Below are 19,192 nucleotides of genomic sequence, written 5' to 3' on the forward strand. Positions count from 1 at the left end.
TGACAACTTGACTAAAAGTTTCTTTGAACAACCGCCAAGTGATGTTCTAAGTCAACTGATTTTAGTCCTACTTTTTTGTTTTGGACTGTGATTAACATATTTACCTAAGTTTTATTGCCATTGTTTGACATTGGTTACAGCTACGCCGTCTTGAGTAAATCCCTCCCTGCACGTGTTTTCGATTTTCTACCAATTTAAAAATGGATTTGAATTTGCCGCCACGAGTTTGTGTTAAATTCCGCATTAAAAATTCATTCAATGTTACGAAAACCTTAGAAATGTTAGGAAACTGTTTCGGTGATTCGGTAATGATAATCTAAAGAAAACAGCTGCTAACGAGTATCGTGAACGCTTTAAAAGAGGCCGTAAGTCCATCGAGAATGACGAATGTAGTGGCAGGCCGTCGACATTAAAAACTGCTGAAAACATCAAATAACCGCAAATTAACCATCAGTGAGCTGGCAGAAGGCTTTTGGCTCTGCGCCGTGTTGCTGTAAAGATGGTCTCAAAGAACCTGAATTTCCTACAAAAAATTCACCGCGGTAACATAGCTAAACCCATTCAACCGACCTTCATGAAACGTATCATTACTTGAGACGAGATGAGGGCTTGTAGTTGAGTAGACATAAGGCGAGTGACTGAAGAGTTCCGAATCAACTGAGATCAAATAACAAATATCCCATTTTTAATCAAAAGAGAAAGCGTTGCGCATGGTTTTTATGGTTTGCAATGGTATTGTATACGTCCACCACACATTTTTGCCAGAAGATCAGACAGTTAATAAGGACTATTATTTGGGCATAATGAGATGTTTACGTCAAGCAATTCGGCAAAAAAGAAAGATTTGTGGGAAAACATTTGATGGATTTTGCACCATGACACCGCACCGTCGTACAGTACCATCAATATATGCGAATTTTTGACCGAAACGAATACCATCCAAGAGTCTTCGATTTCATATGATATGACTCCCTGCGATTTTTCTGTTTCCCCAATATGGGGAACGCGTTTTAACAGCCTCTCATGGCTCTACCTAGAATATGGTTCCGTAAATGTTTCGAGAGATGGATTAAACGCTGGAATAAGTGCATTGCCGTTGATGGGGAGTACTTTGAAGACGATAATATCACTTTTGATGAATACTACTGTGGGCAAAAAGTAAGGTGAATTTATTTGTCAAACTTCGCGGGATTAAAATTTCGCTCTAGTTATTTTTTTCATGAGTTGTCAGCACTGTTAATAACATCTGGGCCAACTTTCATGTGAATGTCATTATCAGTAATATATTTACGCTTGTGGTTACCAAACGACCAAGAGTGCATTTTTCGATTTTTACAATGTCTGATTTGATTGAGCAGAGAAGTGGCATCAAATTTTGTTTGCGGAATGAAATTTCGGCTGCGGAAACGTTTAGCATGTTGCAGAAGGCATTTGGTGATTCGACCATGTCGCAGAAAAATGTTTATAAGTGGTACAAAAACTTCAAAGAGGGTCGAGAACGTGTTGATGACTCCGAGCGCTCCGGACGACCATCGACGTCAACAGATGACCAACACGCCAATAAAGTGAAGGAGTTAGTGCTCAAAAATCGTCGGTTGACTGTTAAAGACCTTACTGATATGATCGGAATATCAGAAGGATCTGTGAAAACCATTTTGAAAGACCATTTGGGCCTACGAAAAGTCAAATCTTTTTTGGTACCGAAAACTCTCAATTTCTTGGAAAAAAGTCGTCGCGTTGATGTGTGTGAAACAATGCTTTCAGACTATCAGGACAAGCTCAAATGCATCATTACGGGAGATGAGACTTAGATTTATGTATGCTTACGACCCTGAAACAACCGACCAATCAAGCGAATATCGCGTTAAAGGCAAGGCCAGACCGAAAAGAGCACGTGAAAGTCGTTCAAAAATAAAGGTCATGATGACAATTTTTTTCGATTTTCGTGGTGTGGTGCACTATGAATTCCTTCCACCTGGCCAAACTGTTAATAAGGAATATTATTTGAGCGTTATGCGTCGTTTACGTGAAGCAATTTGTCTAAAAAGGCCAGAATTATGAGCCAACAACTCTTGGTTTTTGCATCACGATAATGCACCGTCTCACACTGCACTCGTTCTTCGTGACCATTTCGCCAAAAATTCCACGCATGTCGTTCCGCAACCACCGTATTTGCCTGATTTGGCTCCGGGTGACTTCTGGCTATTCCCAAAACTCAAGAGACCACTCCGGGGAACGCGTTTCGAGTCGATTGAGGAGATAAAAGCTGAATCGAAGAAGGTGCTGATGGCTATACCGGAAATGGACTATTTGGTATGTTTCGGGGATTGGAAAAATCGTTGGCATATGTGTATTTCATCGAAAGGGGATTATTTTGAAGGGGATAAAATTGATTTACAAGAATAAATAAAGATTTTTCATTTTACAACCAAATTAACTTTACTTTTTGCCCACCTAGTAAACTTCTATTTAGGATTGTCTGAATATAATTCGGGAACTTTTTGATTAAGGTGGTCTATCCAGCATAACTTTTCTTTGATTTTCTTTCACTAAAGTAAATTCGATTAAAAAAATATTTGAATATTTTATAAATAAAAAATTTTACTAAGTAAATTATTATATATTACTTTGTTTTAAATATGTATGTATTTAAAACAGGTATATATGTAGTAAATATATTGTATATATACATTTTCTTTGAAATATGCCCACAAAAAGAAGTCCGTGGGGGTTAAGTCAGGTGATCTGAGTGGCTAGCTGATGTCACCTCTTTTTGGCACTAGACGGCCCGGGAATTTTCGTTGCAGAAATTCAATTGTTGTATTCGCAGTGTGGCATGGCGCACCGTCTTTTTGAAACCAATAACCGTCTAAACCTTTCTCACGCATTTCCGGGCAGACATAATGAGCCAACATCCATCGATATCGGTTTCCATCGACCGTTTCGTTTTCTCGGGAAAAATGGCCCACTGATGGTTTTGGCGCAAATGCCGGCCCAAACAGTTACTTTCCGGTCATGCAATGGCGTTTCATGGATATCGTGTGAGTTCTCAGTTCCCAAATGCGGCACTTTCGTATATTCACGCAGCCAGGCAGGTTAAAATGTGCCTCGTCAGTCATTAAAATTTCCTTCCAAAAATTGTGTTCAGTGTCAACCATTCGAGCGACTGTTTGGCCATATTCCAAGCAACGTGAATGGTCTGTCGGCAATATTCCCTTTAATTTGTGTTTTCGCATCAAATTGATTAAGCGAATATGTGCCACTGTACATACATTTGTCGTAGGCATTTTATTTAATACAAGTAGCGAGTGTTTTTTTAGCTGCATGAGAAATATCCATATCGATAACTATGGCTTGATAGCTGAGAATGTCAAACAGAGTCAACATTTCTGTTCAGTGAGGTTTGGCAAATCAGTATGAATCGTTTAACGGCAGAACAGCGTCTCTAAATTGTGAAAATTTACTTTGAAAAAAAAAAAAAAATTAAAAAAATAATAATAATAATAATAATAAAAATTTGTTAGCAAAGTTTAGAGCACTGAGCATATAAAGAAGTTAAGGGCATTGACGGCATTGTCGGTCTTTATTTCTTTGAGGAAGGAGCTGCCGTTACGGTGAATGCTGAGCGCTATCGATTCATGCTGACAGAAGTTTTGTTTCCAAAAATTAATCAGCTAAACATCGATGCCATTTGGTTCCAACAAGACGGTGCAACCAAGTAATTGGTGTATTCCAAGCCACCATTGACGCCATGTGGCCATATTTAATAGAAAAAGTAGTCATAAATTGGATTGTTCAAATGGGCCATGTAACTCGTAGCTACGGCAAACATATGCCAGATATCATATACAAAAAGTAAGTGCGATGGAGTTATCTACCAAAATATACAATAATAAAAAGAAAGAAATGCATTCCAGCAATATTTCTGTTTTGTTATATCGTTTTAAGGTTTCGAGCTCTTAAAAAGAACTCCCCAAGACCCTGAGCATAAAAAGAAAGTTTGCACCAAATATTGATGAGTTCTTACCCCTTCTTTATTTATTTTGTAATTTCATATATTTTTTTTATAAAAATACCATATATTTCATATTACAACAAGAGCCATGTAGAGAAAAGTTTCAAACTGTGTAAAAAAAATCTAAAAATTCGGCAAATTTTCATCAAAATTTCAAACTATTTACTCACATTTTTCAGATCCAGGTATGCAGTTTTACGATACATGAAATTCTGCTATAATAAAGTACAAGTTTGTTTGGGTTCAAAAATTGCGTTGATTTTTGGCAATTTTTTCTGCTGACGCTGTTGGGTGTTTCATCCATATAAAAAAAATTGAATACGCGTTAAATGGAGTAAATGTACAAGATAGCGTTCGAAAAAAAAATCTCAGAAATCAGAGTAATTTTTGACGTACATGAAACTTGCTCTTTATTATACCAAAATTTAATGAGCTATAAAATTGCGTACTTTCATTTTTTTCAGAAATTCTGTAAGAGATAAATTTGCAGTCGATTAAAAAAAGAAATAGAAAAAAGAAGTTCTTGGTCGAGCATTAAGAAATTCTGTCAAGGCAAATGCACAGAAGATTTCACTATAGTAGAATTGATGCTTTTTCTTGCGTTTTACTGGTTAGAACGTCGTAGTGCCCCGTTTCTTTGTTGTTGTTTTATTAGTTTGTTGGCATGGAAGTTTGGGCAACCAGTGAAATTTTTATGAAAATTTTCCGAATTCTTACAAATTTTGTACAAAGGTTCAAGCTTTGCTTTATTAAGTTTTTGATGTAGTACGAACTGCGTTTTTATAAAATAAATAATTCAAATTAAAAAGTGAATAAATAAATGGTCAAAACTTGTCAATATCTGTTGTAAACTTGCTTTTGATGTTGCCTCTATGTGCTGTATAAAATATTCAAAAATATTTTAACTAAATTTTAAAATCTAGAGATGCATAAATTTATACAATTTATACTAAATATATTTGCAATGTTGTTGTTGTTGAAGTGGTTGAGTATTTCCACTGAAATAATCCTAAATGGTGACCAGCATCGTTTTATTGCCACAGTTCATCTCAGAACCATCGGTATAGATTTCGATTTATATATGCAATACTTTTCATAAAATATTATAGAAATTTTGTTTTTCTTGAGTGGCGCCTAAGCGATTTTGTGCCTAATATTTATATGTAAATAATTTCCGTATTTAGTTACCTTTTATCTTAAACTGAACATATTTTAGCATGCAAAATATTTGTGTAATATTTTGAAATTTTCTTCATTTGAATTCAACTTTAAAAGTGAACTAAAATCAATTTAACGAATTGTTCGAAATTTCTTCGAACTAAAGGGGATCCATAGTAACAAGAGCATGTAAAATTTTAACGTTAACTAAACTCTATTAAGGGCATATATATTGTATATTATATGATAATATATAACGGTGTAAATATTTATGCTATTCTAGGAGGTATAAACACGCTGCGCTACATATATAAAACATAAACGAATACATACATACATGAATATAAATTTGTTATCATTTTTTGAGGTTAACTTACCGTCGACTACTTTGTATAATTGGCGAAAGAATAATCTCAAGACTGGAGGAAATATTTGGATTCATTTGATTTTGAAGTGTGCTCACATTTGTATTGGAATTTTGCATTGAAATTTGATTGTGATTTTGTGCTATCAGATTTTGACTCGAATTCGAAATAAGATTTGTATTTTGGTATTGATATTGATTTGGATTTTGATTCGAATTTAGATTTGGTTGTGAATTATTGGAACGATTACGATTAAGCGTCGAATTGGCATTGGGGATACTACGATTGGATGGGGGCGTGTTGTTGCTGGTTGTGCGGGGGTTGTTCGTTTGCAATGAGTTGTTGGTATTTGTATGCACATTTGCAGCATTCACATTGGCATTGATATTCGCATTGCCGCTGTCGGCATTGTTGTTGGCATTGCAATTATCCAGATTGCAATTGGCCGTAAGGGAATCACAATCGCAATCACAGTCAGTCGATTCCAGAGCTTCATTGCCACAGCCGTAGTTGTTGTTGCCACTACCGGCAGGCGATATTGCTAGCACCTCATTATTCAATATGAGCCCGTCGTTGTTGCAAGCATTTGCCTGTTCGGTGCAAGCGTCGTCATGCGCTTGCCGTGCTTCGTCCTCTTCCTCCTCTACTTCTTGCACGTCTTCGAGTTCTTCTTCGTTATACTCCTCGATGCTGCCTTCACTGCATGTTGAGGATTGTGTTGTGCTGGTTGTTGTTGTTGTTGTGTTGGATTGATTGGTATTGGTGCACTATATATATTTTAGTTTTGGAAATTTTGGTTTTTGTTTTCGATTTTTTGTTGGTTTTTTAGTTCGAATTTGTTGTGGTTGGTAAAATAAATACGAACGCGGTGAAAAGAAAACACAATGGGAAAGGGTTGGCTGTTGAATCATTGAATATCAAATAGGAGTTGAAATACATAATTAAGACTTTTACTTTTTCACAGCGCATTCCACGAGCATTACATACAGATAGGAAGGAGTACATTGCATAAATAGGCGAGGCAAAACAATTTGATTAGAACACAAAAACATTCACATGCGACGTATATGTATTTTTATATACATACATTGGTATAAACACTTACTTAAGGATAACTTAAATTTATTGTTAAAAAGAAAAATTCATATCCAGTAAATTTGTATTGGGCGACATGCGATAATTGACTTGAGAAAGTATGGAAATATTTAATATTACAGATACATTTTTTTTTAATTTTTTTTAAATAAATCACGTAAAAATATTATAGGGGATCGTAACGTGAAATACATATAAATGTTGCAAGAGTGATAGAAACAAGATTGCGCTCATCAGAGAGTGTGTGGCGTCACGTTTTGATCTTTGCAATAAATTTAGTGCTTTTTTATATCTAAAATGCGAAAATTTTTAAGTTTGGTGTCTGTTTCTTTTTGTTTTTAATTTAAAGCTACCGAAACTGTAAGTAAAAAAAAAATTTTTATTATTAAACAAAAGAAGGTTAAAAAAGGTCACTCTGAGAAGATTTTAGTGCTAATGACAATTGGTTGGTTCTTATAAAATTTGATATTTTGAAAGTGAAAATTTAATTTTTTACTCCTTTTAAGGTTATGCAAGAATATTAAATCTTCTTCTCTCAACTCTTCATAACATTCAAAACCCTTTTACACATTTTAAAAAGCGTTTGAGTTTACTGAATGCTATGGGGGAAATGGCAACTGTCTTCCAAACAGAAGTTTTTGCCATCCTGAAAATAGCCGAATGGATAATCGAGAGGAGATGAAGCGGGAAACAGATTGGAGTCTTCAGTGACAGTCAGGCTGCATTGAAGGCCCTGGAGAACGCGAAGCAAACCTCAAAGATTGTTCAAGAGTGTAAGAAGAAGCTTAATTCTGTCGCAAGACAAAACAGGCTTGTACTTATATGGGTTCCGGGACACTCCGGTGTTCAAGGAAATTAAATTGCAGACGAATTGGCCAACCGTGGATCAGCGGTGCCCCCACGGGGGCCAGAGCCAATAATCGGAATCAGTTCCGCAGGAATCAAGAATTGGATCAGCGATTATGTAGGCAATCTACATAAAGAGCGATGGTCCGATCTAGAACGCTGCAGAACTGCAAAGTGTTTTGTGACAAGTCCGAACAGAAAACTGTCAAACTTTCCACTAAAACTTAGAAGGAAAGACATTCGGTTGATGGTCGGCATCATTACGGGACACAACCCATGGGGTCAGCATATGACCACCATTGGAATCATTGCCTGTCGTGCTTGGAATAGGTGGATAGCACTGAGCACTTTCCCTGTGAGTCTCTTGACTTTGCAAGAGCGCGGCTACGAGTATTGGGTTCCGATGTCATGAGAATGAATAATTTTCGTTCTCTAAAACTGGAAGATATTTACAGATTTGCCAAAGAATCTGGAAAATTCTCACAGGACTAACTGCCTTTCTCTATGTTTCTATTCTTTCCTATCTCTTTCTCTGATACTTTTCTCCTCTCATCCTTGACTATCTACCCTTTTGCCAGAGCTCTAAATACAATGGGCTTTTTAGCCTGAGTGTTTTAGGAGCGACCAAATCTCCTGGTGCTCCTTGGCTCGACCTTTTCAAATTTCATTACTGAATGCGAATTAAAATCATGGAGGTGTAATCGTTTCGTCCGGTCTTCAATCTTTAGTGGGACATAGGGCACCAAGAGGTGTATTCATAGTAAAGGTTAGGCTAGGTTAGCCTGGTTGGCATTAAGTCACGCATAGACCTTTTGGTCCCTAGCGATACCAGATGGAGACCGACCTCTATGAATACTGAAAGTTGACATTATGTAGGATATCAGCGCTTTTGGTGAATCCATGCAGCGCTGGGAGATCCGCTTTTGAGACGTGCTCCAGACGAACCTTCTGGGCCCAAATAAAGCACGCAGCAGATTACGCCGCTAAGATGACATCCCCACTCAGTAGACTGACGGCAAACATAGGGGGACCAACCCAAAGGAAACGGGAAATAATGATGGCTACCACGCTCTCCGTTCTCTTCTACGGAGCTGAACTGTGCGCAAAAGCACTAAAGGTAAAGCATCTATGTAAGCTTTTAGCATCGGTAAATGAACGGTCACACTGAGAACGGCCAGCTGCAACCTGCAGTGCGCGAAATAAGAAATGAAACGCTAAGGTTACGGTAAGACCGCTGGATTAGCGAAACACATGGCAGATGGACGTCCAGGCTTATAAAAGACGTCGCCGCATGGAACAGCAGGGACATCGGCGAAGTAAAGTTATGGTCAACACAAATGCTTTCGAGGCACGGGTATTTCGAGAAATACCTGTTAGGAATGAAGAAGATGGAACGTCACTCAATAGTAGTGCGCAAGCAATTCCAGGGTGGGCGACGTTTCCAAAGAAGGTGAAGTTTTTCAGTCTCCAGACGTACAGGTACCATTGCTGCGACGGCAGTTTTGGTGATGCATTAGGCATTTTAAGCCCCCTCATCCACACAAAAAAAAAAAAAAAAAAATTGTTAATAATTAAATTGTTTACAAATTAAACTGCAAAATGTTCTTAATAACTGTGAGCGCGATCAAATTTTTTTTATAAAATACTGCTTCTTAATTTTTAACAAATCCACTAATTCAAAAGCTGTTTAAATTATTTCCTGCGCTCGTTCATAGTTGATTGTGTAAAGCTCGAAACCCAAAAAGAAAAGTTGAGTACTTATAAATTTTCATTTCGGCATAGGATTTGGGATCCTTTGGACTTCTTATATAATACATACATAGAAGATGGCGCAAAATTAATCGCCCTATCGGAAGATTTTAAATTTTTTACAAATGGGGTCATACGCCAATCAGAAAGGGTTTTCCAGTAAGAGGTGTATTCTCGTTACTTGTGTGGCACGTGTGTTGAAAATAAACGTTATCCAGATCAATACCATCCAATTGCGGCCATAAAAAATCATTAATCATCTCTGGATAACGCAATCCATTCACCGTAACTGTTGCTCCAGCTTCATTTTCGAAAAAGTAAGATTCAATGACTCCGTCGGACCATAAACCGCACCAAACAGTCACACGTTGTTACGAAATTTTTATGCAAAATACGGTGTAATGACGTTTGTGGAATGCCTAATTCCAAAGAACGACGAGGAATGCACAAACCGGCATTTTCTTCAACACTTTCGGCTACAACAGCAATACTCGTGTTTTCGGCGGTTCTTGAGCAACGTGCACGGGTTTTATTCTTCACATCACTAACTGGTCCCAACAGCTAGAATTTTTCCACCAATTTCTGTATTGCTTCACGATTACTCAAAAATGTCTGCCAAATGTTCACAATTTTTATAGTGAAATTTAAGAATTTCAATGCGTTGTTTAAGCGTCTATCGTTCCATTTTTATTAATGGCGTAGTTTCTGCTTGTCAAATATCAAAAAATGACAGTGACATCTACCGAAATAGCGGACTATTTAAAATAACATCTGTTATTGGAAAACCCTTTATTTAACACTTGTGAGCCTGAGAGCTGCATTATATAAATAGAAAAGCAAAGGAGCGGGAAAAGGTCAAAATAAAGATATTTATCACTCAGAATAAATACTTTTATTTAGCCAAAAAGTTATTTAAAAAAAAAAATTGGTTGACTAATTTTGCGCCACCTTTAAAAAAAAAAATTGGTTGACTAATTTTGCGCCACCTTTTTAATAAAAAAATTGGTTGACTAATTTTGCGCCACCTTTTATAACTTAACATTTGCGCGGATAGTAAACATTTCAGTTTGAGATGCAATAATTTGTATCACATTTTTTTTTGTAATTAATTCTGATATACAACACTTTATTCGACACTTTTTGTAACAGAAATCCAAATTTCACATTCTAAGCTTTACAATTCAGTATTAAAATGCATTACAACATAAATTTATTTAACTCCAATCTGTCGAACCTGCGTTAATATATCAAAATACACCACAGCAGCCAGGAGCAAAACTTTCCTATTAGAGGCAATTTTTACAATTATTTTATATTCCAGAAGCAAAAAATTGAAGAGAAAAACTTCAAAAACCCACCAAAAAATGTTGTTATTTCACTGCTGTAAACTATTGAATTTCGAAAAAACAAAAAAAAAAATGGTGTTGCAAACTTCTCTAAACTTCTGCATAATTTATGTATGTATGTACCCAGGAGATTTGCTCACCAAAAACTGCATTAGCAACCATGTCAAATATTTAATTAATGAAACAAAGTAGTGTGATACTACATGTCAATGTGTGTGTGTGTGTGTGCTCTGCCAGGTGTATTCATGTTGCAGGTTTTCAACGACTAAGCGTCTAGACTAAAAATGACGCCCCCACGGCCTCGCAAATTTCATACATTACGCAGGTAGGTATGTGAATATATCATGCAAATACATACACATAATACACATTTACGTACATAAATCTTGTATGTAGAGGTAATGGTTGGTCGAACGCACATAATGCGAATCAAAATAATAAAGTCAAACATAGTTATTTATTAAAAAAGTTTTTGGGCCTGAGTGAGCGGCTGTAGAAGATTAAATGAGAAATATATTACAATAATTAAAAAAATATTTGTTGAAAAATGTGTGCGTTTAAATTAAACATTTTCGGTTCGTGCTCTATGCACTTTTAGCAGAGGTTAATTGAAAATGTTTCTAAACTTTCAAATACGTGACTTATTTTTTGGGTATTTTTCTATAATTCTAGGAGGGTCAAGTAAATATTTTTTCACTTTTATACTTAAAAAATGGGGTTTTTAACAAAAAAAAATACGAAATTAATTAGTTGTACAGCAATATAATATATACACCTGTGTTCATAATATTAGCAGAACGACATATGGCACAGTTTTGAAACTTTTTTTTTAATTTTAAAATTTCTTATTTTTTTATTTTTTTTTATTTGCATAAAAGTTTATTTATTTATTAGAAAAATTCTGAGCACGAAGTTTTGTAGCTCATACAAATTGGCATATTCATCCAGTTTAAAGGAACTCTAAAGTCGCGTCCGTTTTTGACAATTTTTAAATTTTTTTTTTTTATTTAAATTTTTGGAAAAATTTTTCAATTTCTTTTCATAAAAATTTCAAACTTCTTAGTAAAAATTTTAGAAAAATTGTGAGTATGCAATTTTGTAGATATTATATTATATTCAGCGAGTTTAAAAGAACTCAAAATTCGTTTTGAGTTTTGATAATTTTTTTTTGCTTGCATATTTTTGCATCTTCGCCGAATATTGAATGCTCGGCATTTTTTATATGGAAGAAACATCCAACATCGCCAGTAAAAAAATTATCAAAAATCAGCGTAATTTCTCACTCACTTCGAACTTACACTTTTTATAACAGATTTTAATGGGCTACAAAACTGCATACTCAAAATTTTTATAAAAGTTTTGAAAAGTGTAGAAAGGTTATGAAAATTAAATTTGTTTTTTTTTTTTTAATATGCACAAAGTTTGAAACTTAGATTTATATGGTGTTTGTAGTTGAATATACTGCATTTTCATAAAACGATTATAAAGTAAAATAGAAAAGAAATAAATAGTTAAAACTATAAGTCTCACCATTCGTGGAACGACATCAAGACGCACGCCACAAATAGGAGAGAAGCTCGGCCAAACACCTAACAGAAAAGTACGCGCGAATTATTTATTATTTCTTATTTTTTTAAACATTTGTTTTAATTTTATTTTTATTTTTATTTTTTATGTGTGGGATTAATGGGAAAGTATGTTATTAGATAATGCCCAAATGGGACACCTGATATGATTTTTGAATCATTCCTACTTAACTTAAGTAGACTCTAATGCGACCTACGCCCCATTTGCTGTAAGTAAAATAGTTCTCCAATATTCGTTTTCTCTAGAAATGTATAGATTATAATAGGATAGGCGTTGAGCATGCGTTTTAACCATGGACTGGTCACTCTCGAAGCATACTTTTTTCAAACAGAAAAACTTAAAATGAAGCTACTCAAATTTTGCAGAGATACAAGCTTTTATTAGGCAGTTCTTGTTTTTCAAAAGAAATTATTTCGAAAAAAGTCGAAAATATTTAATAAATATTTCTACAATGTACCAAAAATTAAATTACATCAAAATTTTTTAAATACCTTAGGCAACTATAAAAAAAAGAAATAATTGGCGCGTAAACGGGAAATTGGTTTTTTCTGAGGACCTTTTCTTTGACATAAACAAACTCGGAGGTTTGCCATTGTCTGCTAAGGGGCGACTGCTATTGGAAAATACTTTTTCTGTCATTTTGCTGTTTCATACACAGAAATTCGAACCTTTCTTTAGGCAGCTAATGCCTAACATTTCGAAAATTATGTAAATATATAATTTCAAATGATCTGAAGTCTCGCTGGCGAGACAGCCGGTTTGCTTAAAGATTTAATGAATATTTTCCATTTAAATTTTTATTAACAGTCGAATGGTTCCATCGCCGGAACCATTGTTGTATTTGTTGAATATTTAATTTATTGTAGAAATAAATTAAAAACAAAATAAATAAGAAATAAATTTTATTAATGGCACAAGTTGGATATTCTTTGAATTTCCCAGAAAAAATCCTCAAAAAAAAAAAGTTAAATTGAATAAAAACGCTATTTATACAGTTTGACTCCTTTAGTCCTCAGCCAGTGAAGATTTTTCCTAACAGAAAAAAATCGTAAATAGTGCCACCAGTCTTAGAAAAAAAGACTCTAAATAAATATAACTGAAGTGTGCTTTCAACTATACTCTTTAAAGTTCAAGCGATGGATATCCGCATCATTGGAAACTCCCTAATTCCGCGAAACCAGCAAATAAAAAATGCCTACATCTATTGCAGGCAGGCTCACCACCAATTTTCAATTACACTGCATTAATAGATAATGAAACAATAGCCAAAACAAGTCAGCTGGAATGAAATGCGACACACATAGATATGAGCATATGTGCATGTAAGCGTGCCATGTAGGAAAAAATGAGCTAGTGAGAACTTTTTTTAGTTACAACTACAAATATGCGTAAGTATATAAAAGGTGGACCAAAATGAACCATCCTATCACAAGATTTATAATTCAGAGGGTTCAACGAAATTTTATTAAAGTCGTTTTGCAACCTCTTTATATAGAGTTTTCCAATAACAGGTGTTATTTTGAATAGGATTGCGCTATCGAGAGATGATTAACGATTTTTTATGGTCGGAATTGGATGGTATTGATCTGAACTACGTTTATTTCCAACAAGACGGCGCTACGTGCCACACAAGCAACGAAACCATTGATCTCTTACCGGATAAGTTTCCGGACCGTGTTATCTCTCGAAGAAGTGATCACAATTGGGCGCCGAGATCTTGTGATTTAACACCTTGCGACTTTTTTCTTTGGGGCCACTTGAAAGAGAAGGTCTACGCCAACAGCCCAGGTTGTATTCAAGACCTCAAAGATGGAATTCGTGAGGCTATAGAGGACATATGGCAGCCACTTTCGGTTATGGAACATTTCATGAAAAGGATATTGTCCTCTAAGCGTGGTCGTGTTGGTCATTTGCCTGATGTTATTCTTCACTATTAATGGCATACCTTCCTCTTTACAATGAAATGTACATCAACAAATGATCATTTCTATTAAAAAATTGCATTTTTCTTTGAATATGAAAATAACACCTCTTATTAGATTCCCTTTATTTTAGCTTTGTAGCTGTTGATAACATTGCACCGAAAGAGTTATAATTGACCATACTGGGCTGCAGAGTGCTGGCTTCACTATCTTCCGGCATCTTGCTGGAACCATTTAGCACTTAGACGACTGATAATGGAGAAGAGAATCAAGCGTACAGTGAATCTACTTTTTGATTGAATTTTTGGTATTTATTTATGTATTAACTTATTAATGCCTAACGAAAAATTCAGAACAGGTACAACAGATACACCTAAATCAACAAAAGAAACCACAATGCAGTTGGGATAGAATATAAAGGTTCAAATTTAAATGATTTCCTGTCACTGAAATGTGCCCAAATGCGAGCTGAACATTATTCCGAACTCGCCACAAACAGCAAAGCGCCGAAATAGTGGATTTCTCAGCAGGGTATCCGATCCATTGTATACACATATATCAGCACATACATACAAACAAATACATTTATATATATGAGCCCATCTGTATTTATGTTCGCTTGCCTATGTGACACTGTGCATAATAAATTAGTATGACGTGTTTTTGCTACGACAAACACGATGCCTACACCTACACACACACACTTACTAGAGTAACTACATGTAGCATACGCATACTTAGTAATTTTGCTGTAGCATGCAACACGGCATGAGTTGCATACAACAGGTGCAGGCGGTTGCAGATCAGCATATGGTAGGTGAGCGCGAGGAATGTGCGGGTGTTAAAATTTATGTTTACCGAGGCAATGAACTGTGGAATAGATTTAAATTTTTGCATTTTGGATTTTGGTGGCACGGAGTTACATGGCTATATATGAGTAGTTATGCATGGTGATGTTATGTAAGTGGCGCGTACATCCGTTAGAGGGTTTGAGCCGAATTTCTCCTCTAATTTGATGTTGCCATATAAATGGAGAGGTCTATATTTTCATGGCACCCTAGACTAAAATATTTTTAAATTAGCTGATCATAATAGATTTTTTAATTATTTTCATATGTAAAAAATAGGTTGTTCAATAAGTTTTGTGGATCGATAGGAGATGGCGTTGCTACTAGTTTCATTAAAGTTTCATTCAATCTGTGAATTCATTCTTTTTTCACAAGCCATTTAGTATCAACGTGTCACAGTATTTTCTGCTAGCGAAAAAATCGCGTATGGTGCAGTGATTGAGTTTTTATTTTTGAAAGGCTTAGAAGAAAAGGAAATTTATGAAACGAATGTTAAATTGTATGAAGACTTTTCACCATAAATTAGTACAGTAGAAAGATGGGTTGCTGAATTCAAACGTGGTTGTAAAAGCCTTGAAGACGATCTAAGTCAAGGACGTGCAAAAACAGCAACCCCGCCAGAAATCGTATAAAAAATACAGGAAATCGTATTGGAAAATCATCAAGTGACTGGAAAAGATTTAGTAGAAGGCCTCGGCATCTCATTGGGCAGTGTAAGCAATATTTTTACTAAAGTATTGGGTTTCAGAAAGTTGTGTGCCGCATTCGCGAATAATGGAAAAAAGACACATTCGAACATGACGTTCTCAGCAACGAGCCACTCAGAGCGTTTCCGAAAGAGTTAAGTGGATTTTGTGCATCGATTCATCACTTTGGATTAGACTTGGATCTATCACCATCGTCCGAAATCGCAACAAGAGGCTTAAGAGTGATGTGAAACTGGTTCTTCGGCTCCGAAATGAGTTCGTGTCCAGAAATCGGCTAAGATCATCTGAGCTGTTAGCAACAGTTTTTTGGGATGCGAAAGGTATTTTGTTTGTGGATTACTTGCAAGCTGGTAAAACGATAAAAATAACAACAATCAAACTGAATATTTTTGTAACCTCTTGGATCAGCTAAAGAAAAAAAAAATTGTGAAAAAGACCCAGTGGGAAAGCGTTTTTTCTCAAATGATGGGGCCATAACAGCTGGGGAAGCGAATTTTGCAGTGCTTCCAGATTCTCACTTCAGCGATGGAATTCATGAATTGGAATCTCAGTACAACCAGTGTAGTGCTATTCAGGGAGACCATACAGAATAATGAAGTGCATTTCAAACCATAAAATTGTGTTTTTCTTATCGAATCGCAAAACTTATTGAACAACCCAGTAAAACGTGTAAAATTTTAGGTTCCTTTTATTCATAATACGGCTCTTAACAATCATATGCAAAAAAAAAAAATATAATTTAAATGCCCACCTAAGTAAGATTGTAGGCTGAAATGCGGTAATGAAAATTTTTAAGCACTCCCACCCACTTTATTGCATTGAATTCAGCAACCTGATGGGAGCGTTGTGCTTCAGGTCTGAAATCGTTATTGGCTTACTTAGACTTATATAGACTTTACTTTCCCGTCTGGAGAGGCAGCCTTTTTTCTATGCTTGACAGAAGCAGTTTTTCCATTTTTTGCCAATCATTCACTTGTCGACTCATTTGGATGACTATTTCCACCAAAAATTTGACAAATTTTGCGATCTGTTTTAAGAGCAACATATCATCACGTGACAAAGATGACATAAAGAGAGGTACCGTCTAGGAATTATTCACTGCTGTCATGTATGTAGGCATCACTTTCGAAAGACCTTTCACATTTTTTTGTTTTTGAATATTAAATAGTTGAGCCAAGAAGCACTGAGAGATTTTGTAAATCCTAAAAGACTTAGGTAAAAAAGCCCATTGTAAAAAAGCTCTGGAAAGTAAAAGGTTTGTAGTAAGGAGGAAAGGAGGGAAGTGGCAGAGAGAGAGAGAGAGAGAGAGAGAGAGAGAGAGAGAGAAATAGGACAGAATAGAGGCAGATGCAGATGGGAGTTGTCTTCCAGTTTGAGAAGAACTCAAAATTCGTAATTTTGTTCAAGCAAAGGCAAGACATTCACAGAGAAAATATTCAGTACTATCTTCTCCTCTAAGCAAGACAGACAAATTGTGTCCTCAATGATTCCAATGGTGGCGATATGTTGACCCCATGGGTTGTGTGCTGTAATAATAGCGACCATCAACCGAACGTCTTTTCTTCCAAGTTTTAGAAGAAAATTCGACCATTTTCTGTTTGGTGTTGTCTCAAAAGAATTTGCAGTTCTGCAGCGTCCTAGACTGGACCATCGCTCTTGATGTAAACCCCATACTCAATCGCTGCTCCACTTCATTATTACTGCGGATTTGATTCCGATTATTGGGCGACCGCTGATTCACAGTTGGCCAATTCATTGGAAATTTCATTCCCTTGATTTTCGCAGGGTTCTGGGACCTCTTAAAAAAATTATGTTCTATCTTGCAACAGAATGAAGCTTCTTCTTACATTGTTGAGCAATCTTTAAGTTTTGCTTTGCGTTCTCGAGGACGTTTAGTGCAGCGTGGCTGTCAGTAAAATCTCCAATCTGTTTCCCGCTTCATTTCTTTCAATTATCCATTCTGCTCTCTCAGAATGGCAAAAATTTCCGTTTGGAAAACAGTTACCTTTCCTGTCATAGCTTAGAGAAGCTTGATTCCTATCGTTTAAGGAGGGAGCCTGCTTTAGAGGCTTCAAAAAATCGATTTTTACGTCGATTTTTTTGGGAAGGAAAGAAATGTTCGATTGAAACGAAACTTTCTGGTTTTATTGTTATATATTTCAACAGTCTTCCCAAATTTTTTCATTCAAATATTATGCCATATTATGCCTGGTACAAGCATTTTGCCGAGGTGTATCATGTGATACCAAAAACCCAAAAAACATTTTATTTTAATATAGTATAGCTTCTAGTTAAACCAAGAAAATTGAAAAAAAGTGAGGAATTCAACTAATTAAAAAAAAATTTTTTGGAAAAACAAATTCACTTGAGATTGTCTAGAAAGTGGGTTAATCATAACTTTCTTAAGGTTTTTTAGGTTCAACTAGAAGAGCATTTAGTTCCGAAGACAATCAATGTTATCTCGTTGCAATAGGACGTTTAACTTTTTCCCTATATTTCCCGCCAATTAGGAAAAATCGCAAAAATAAAAAACCGTTAAATCGCATTTAGAGCGATCCGGCAGCTCGTATACCCGCTCGACGCTGGCTCACAATTTCTTCTAACTCCGAACACATTTTGAATTTGCTTCTGAAATTTTGAGGACACATTCTTGGATAGTTTGGGAAGGCATTTACGCAAAAAAAAAAAAATTGATTTTTTGAAGCCTCTAAAGCAGGCTTCCCCCTTAAGCACCATTTGGTTCAAGAACCTATTTCATTCTTGGTAAATGGTTTGGTTTTTACTTTGATTTGTAAAAGTTTGTGAATAACAAAAGACTGAGCGGACTGAAAGCATTGATTTATCTGTAGGGAACAATAAATAAATAATAATAATAAGAAAATAAATTTAATATTAAAACAGATTTCAATTCAAACCAATCCACGTCCTACTGTATAAATGAAAGAAAACCAGTTTCTTGGAAAAAGTTTTGTTGTAATCAAATTTTGTAATAAATCAGTTTTTACTTTTTCAAGTCAACATTCATAATATTTCAGGATTAATGAAAATAAACACAGAATTTTCGTTATCTGCAAAATACTTTCATTTCGGGAATGTCATCCCTAGTGCGTTCAATTCCTGTTCAAAGAAATGTTCGTTTTACTCTTCTTACTTATTTTAATTGCAGCCAAATGTATGCGATTATTTCAACGGATACACTTTTATCTGCTATTTGTCTCGTTGTAATGGGACGTAATATGATATTCAGTGAGTAGCCCCGCTCAGTGTTGGAGCTCTCAAATCATTTTTGATATTTTGCATGTTGAAATTAATTGCTCATACGCACCGTTGACCCTCGCAATTTCGTTGTTCATACACACAATGGCAACAAATACACAATCACGCGCTTCACTTAATTAATTGCATAATTATAATAATAATTTAGGGACGAAATTTGGCTTTAGCTAAAATGAGCAAACAACTGGATATTTCCATTGTTGAATTTTCTATTATATTACAAATACATGTAAATGTACTCGTGCTTGTGTGTGTGTGTGTAAATGCAAACAGCTAAA

At 35.5% G+C, this 19,192-nt stretch overlaps 1 protein-coding gene across 3 annotated transcripts in view; it reads right to left on the reverse strand.

The window, feature by feature from the left end:
• Positions 1 to 19,192, reverse strand: part of LOC128855717 (band 4.1-like protein 4) — a 273,260-nt gene that overhangs the window by 30,509 nt on the left and 223,559 nt on the right. The window contains exon 15 of one of the 3 annotated variants that reach the window (XM_054090858.1): positions 5,551 to 6,305. The exons of the other annotated variants lie outside the window; for them this stretch is intronic. Within the exon in view, the coding sequence (XP_053946833.1) occupies positions 5,551 to 6,305 (755 nt within the window). The remainder of the gene's footprint in view (positions 1 to 5,550; positions 6,306 to 19,192) is intronic. 3 annotated transcript variants of the gene reach the window in all.

The sequence above is a fragment of the Anastrepha ludens genome, chromosome 2, assembly GCF_028408465.1.
Source record: "Anastrepha ludens isolate Willacy chromosome 2, idAnaLude1.1, whole genome shotgun sequence".
In the NCBI taxonomy this organism is placed as follows: domain Eukaryota; kingdom Metazoa; phylum Arthropoda; class Insecta; order Diptera; family Tephritidae; genus Anastrepha; species Anastrepha ludens.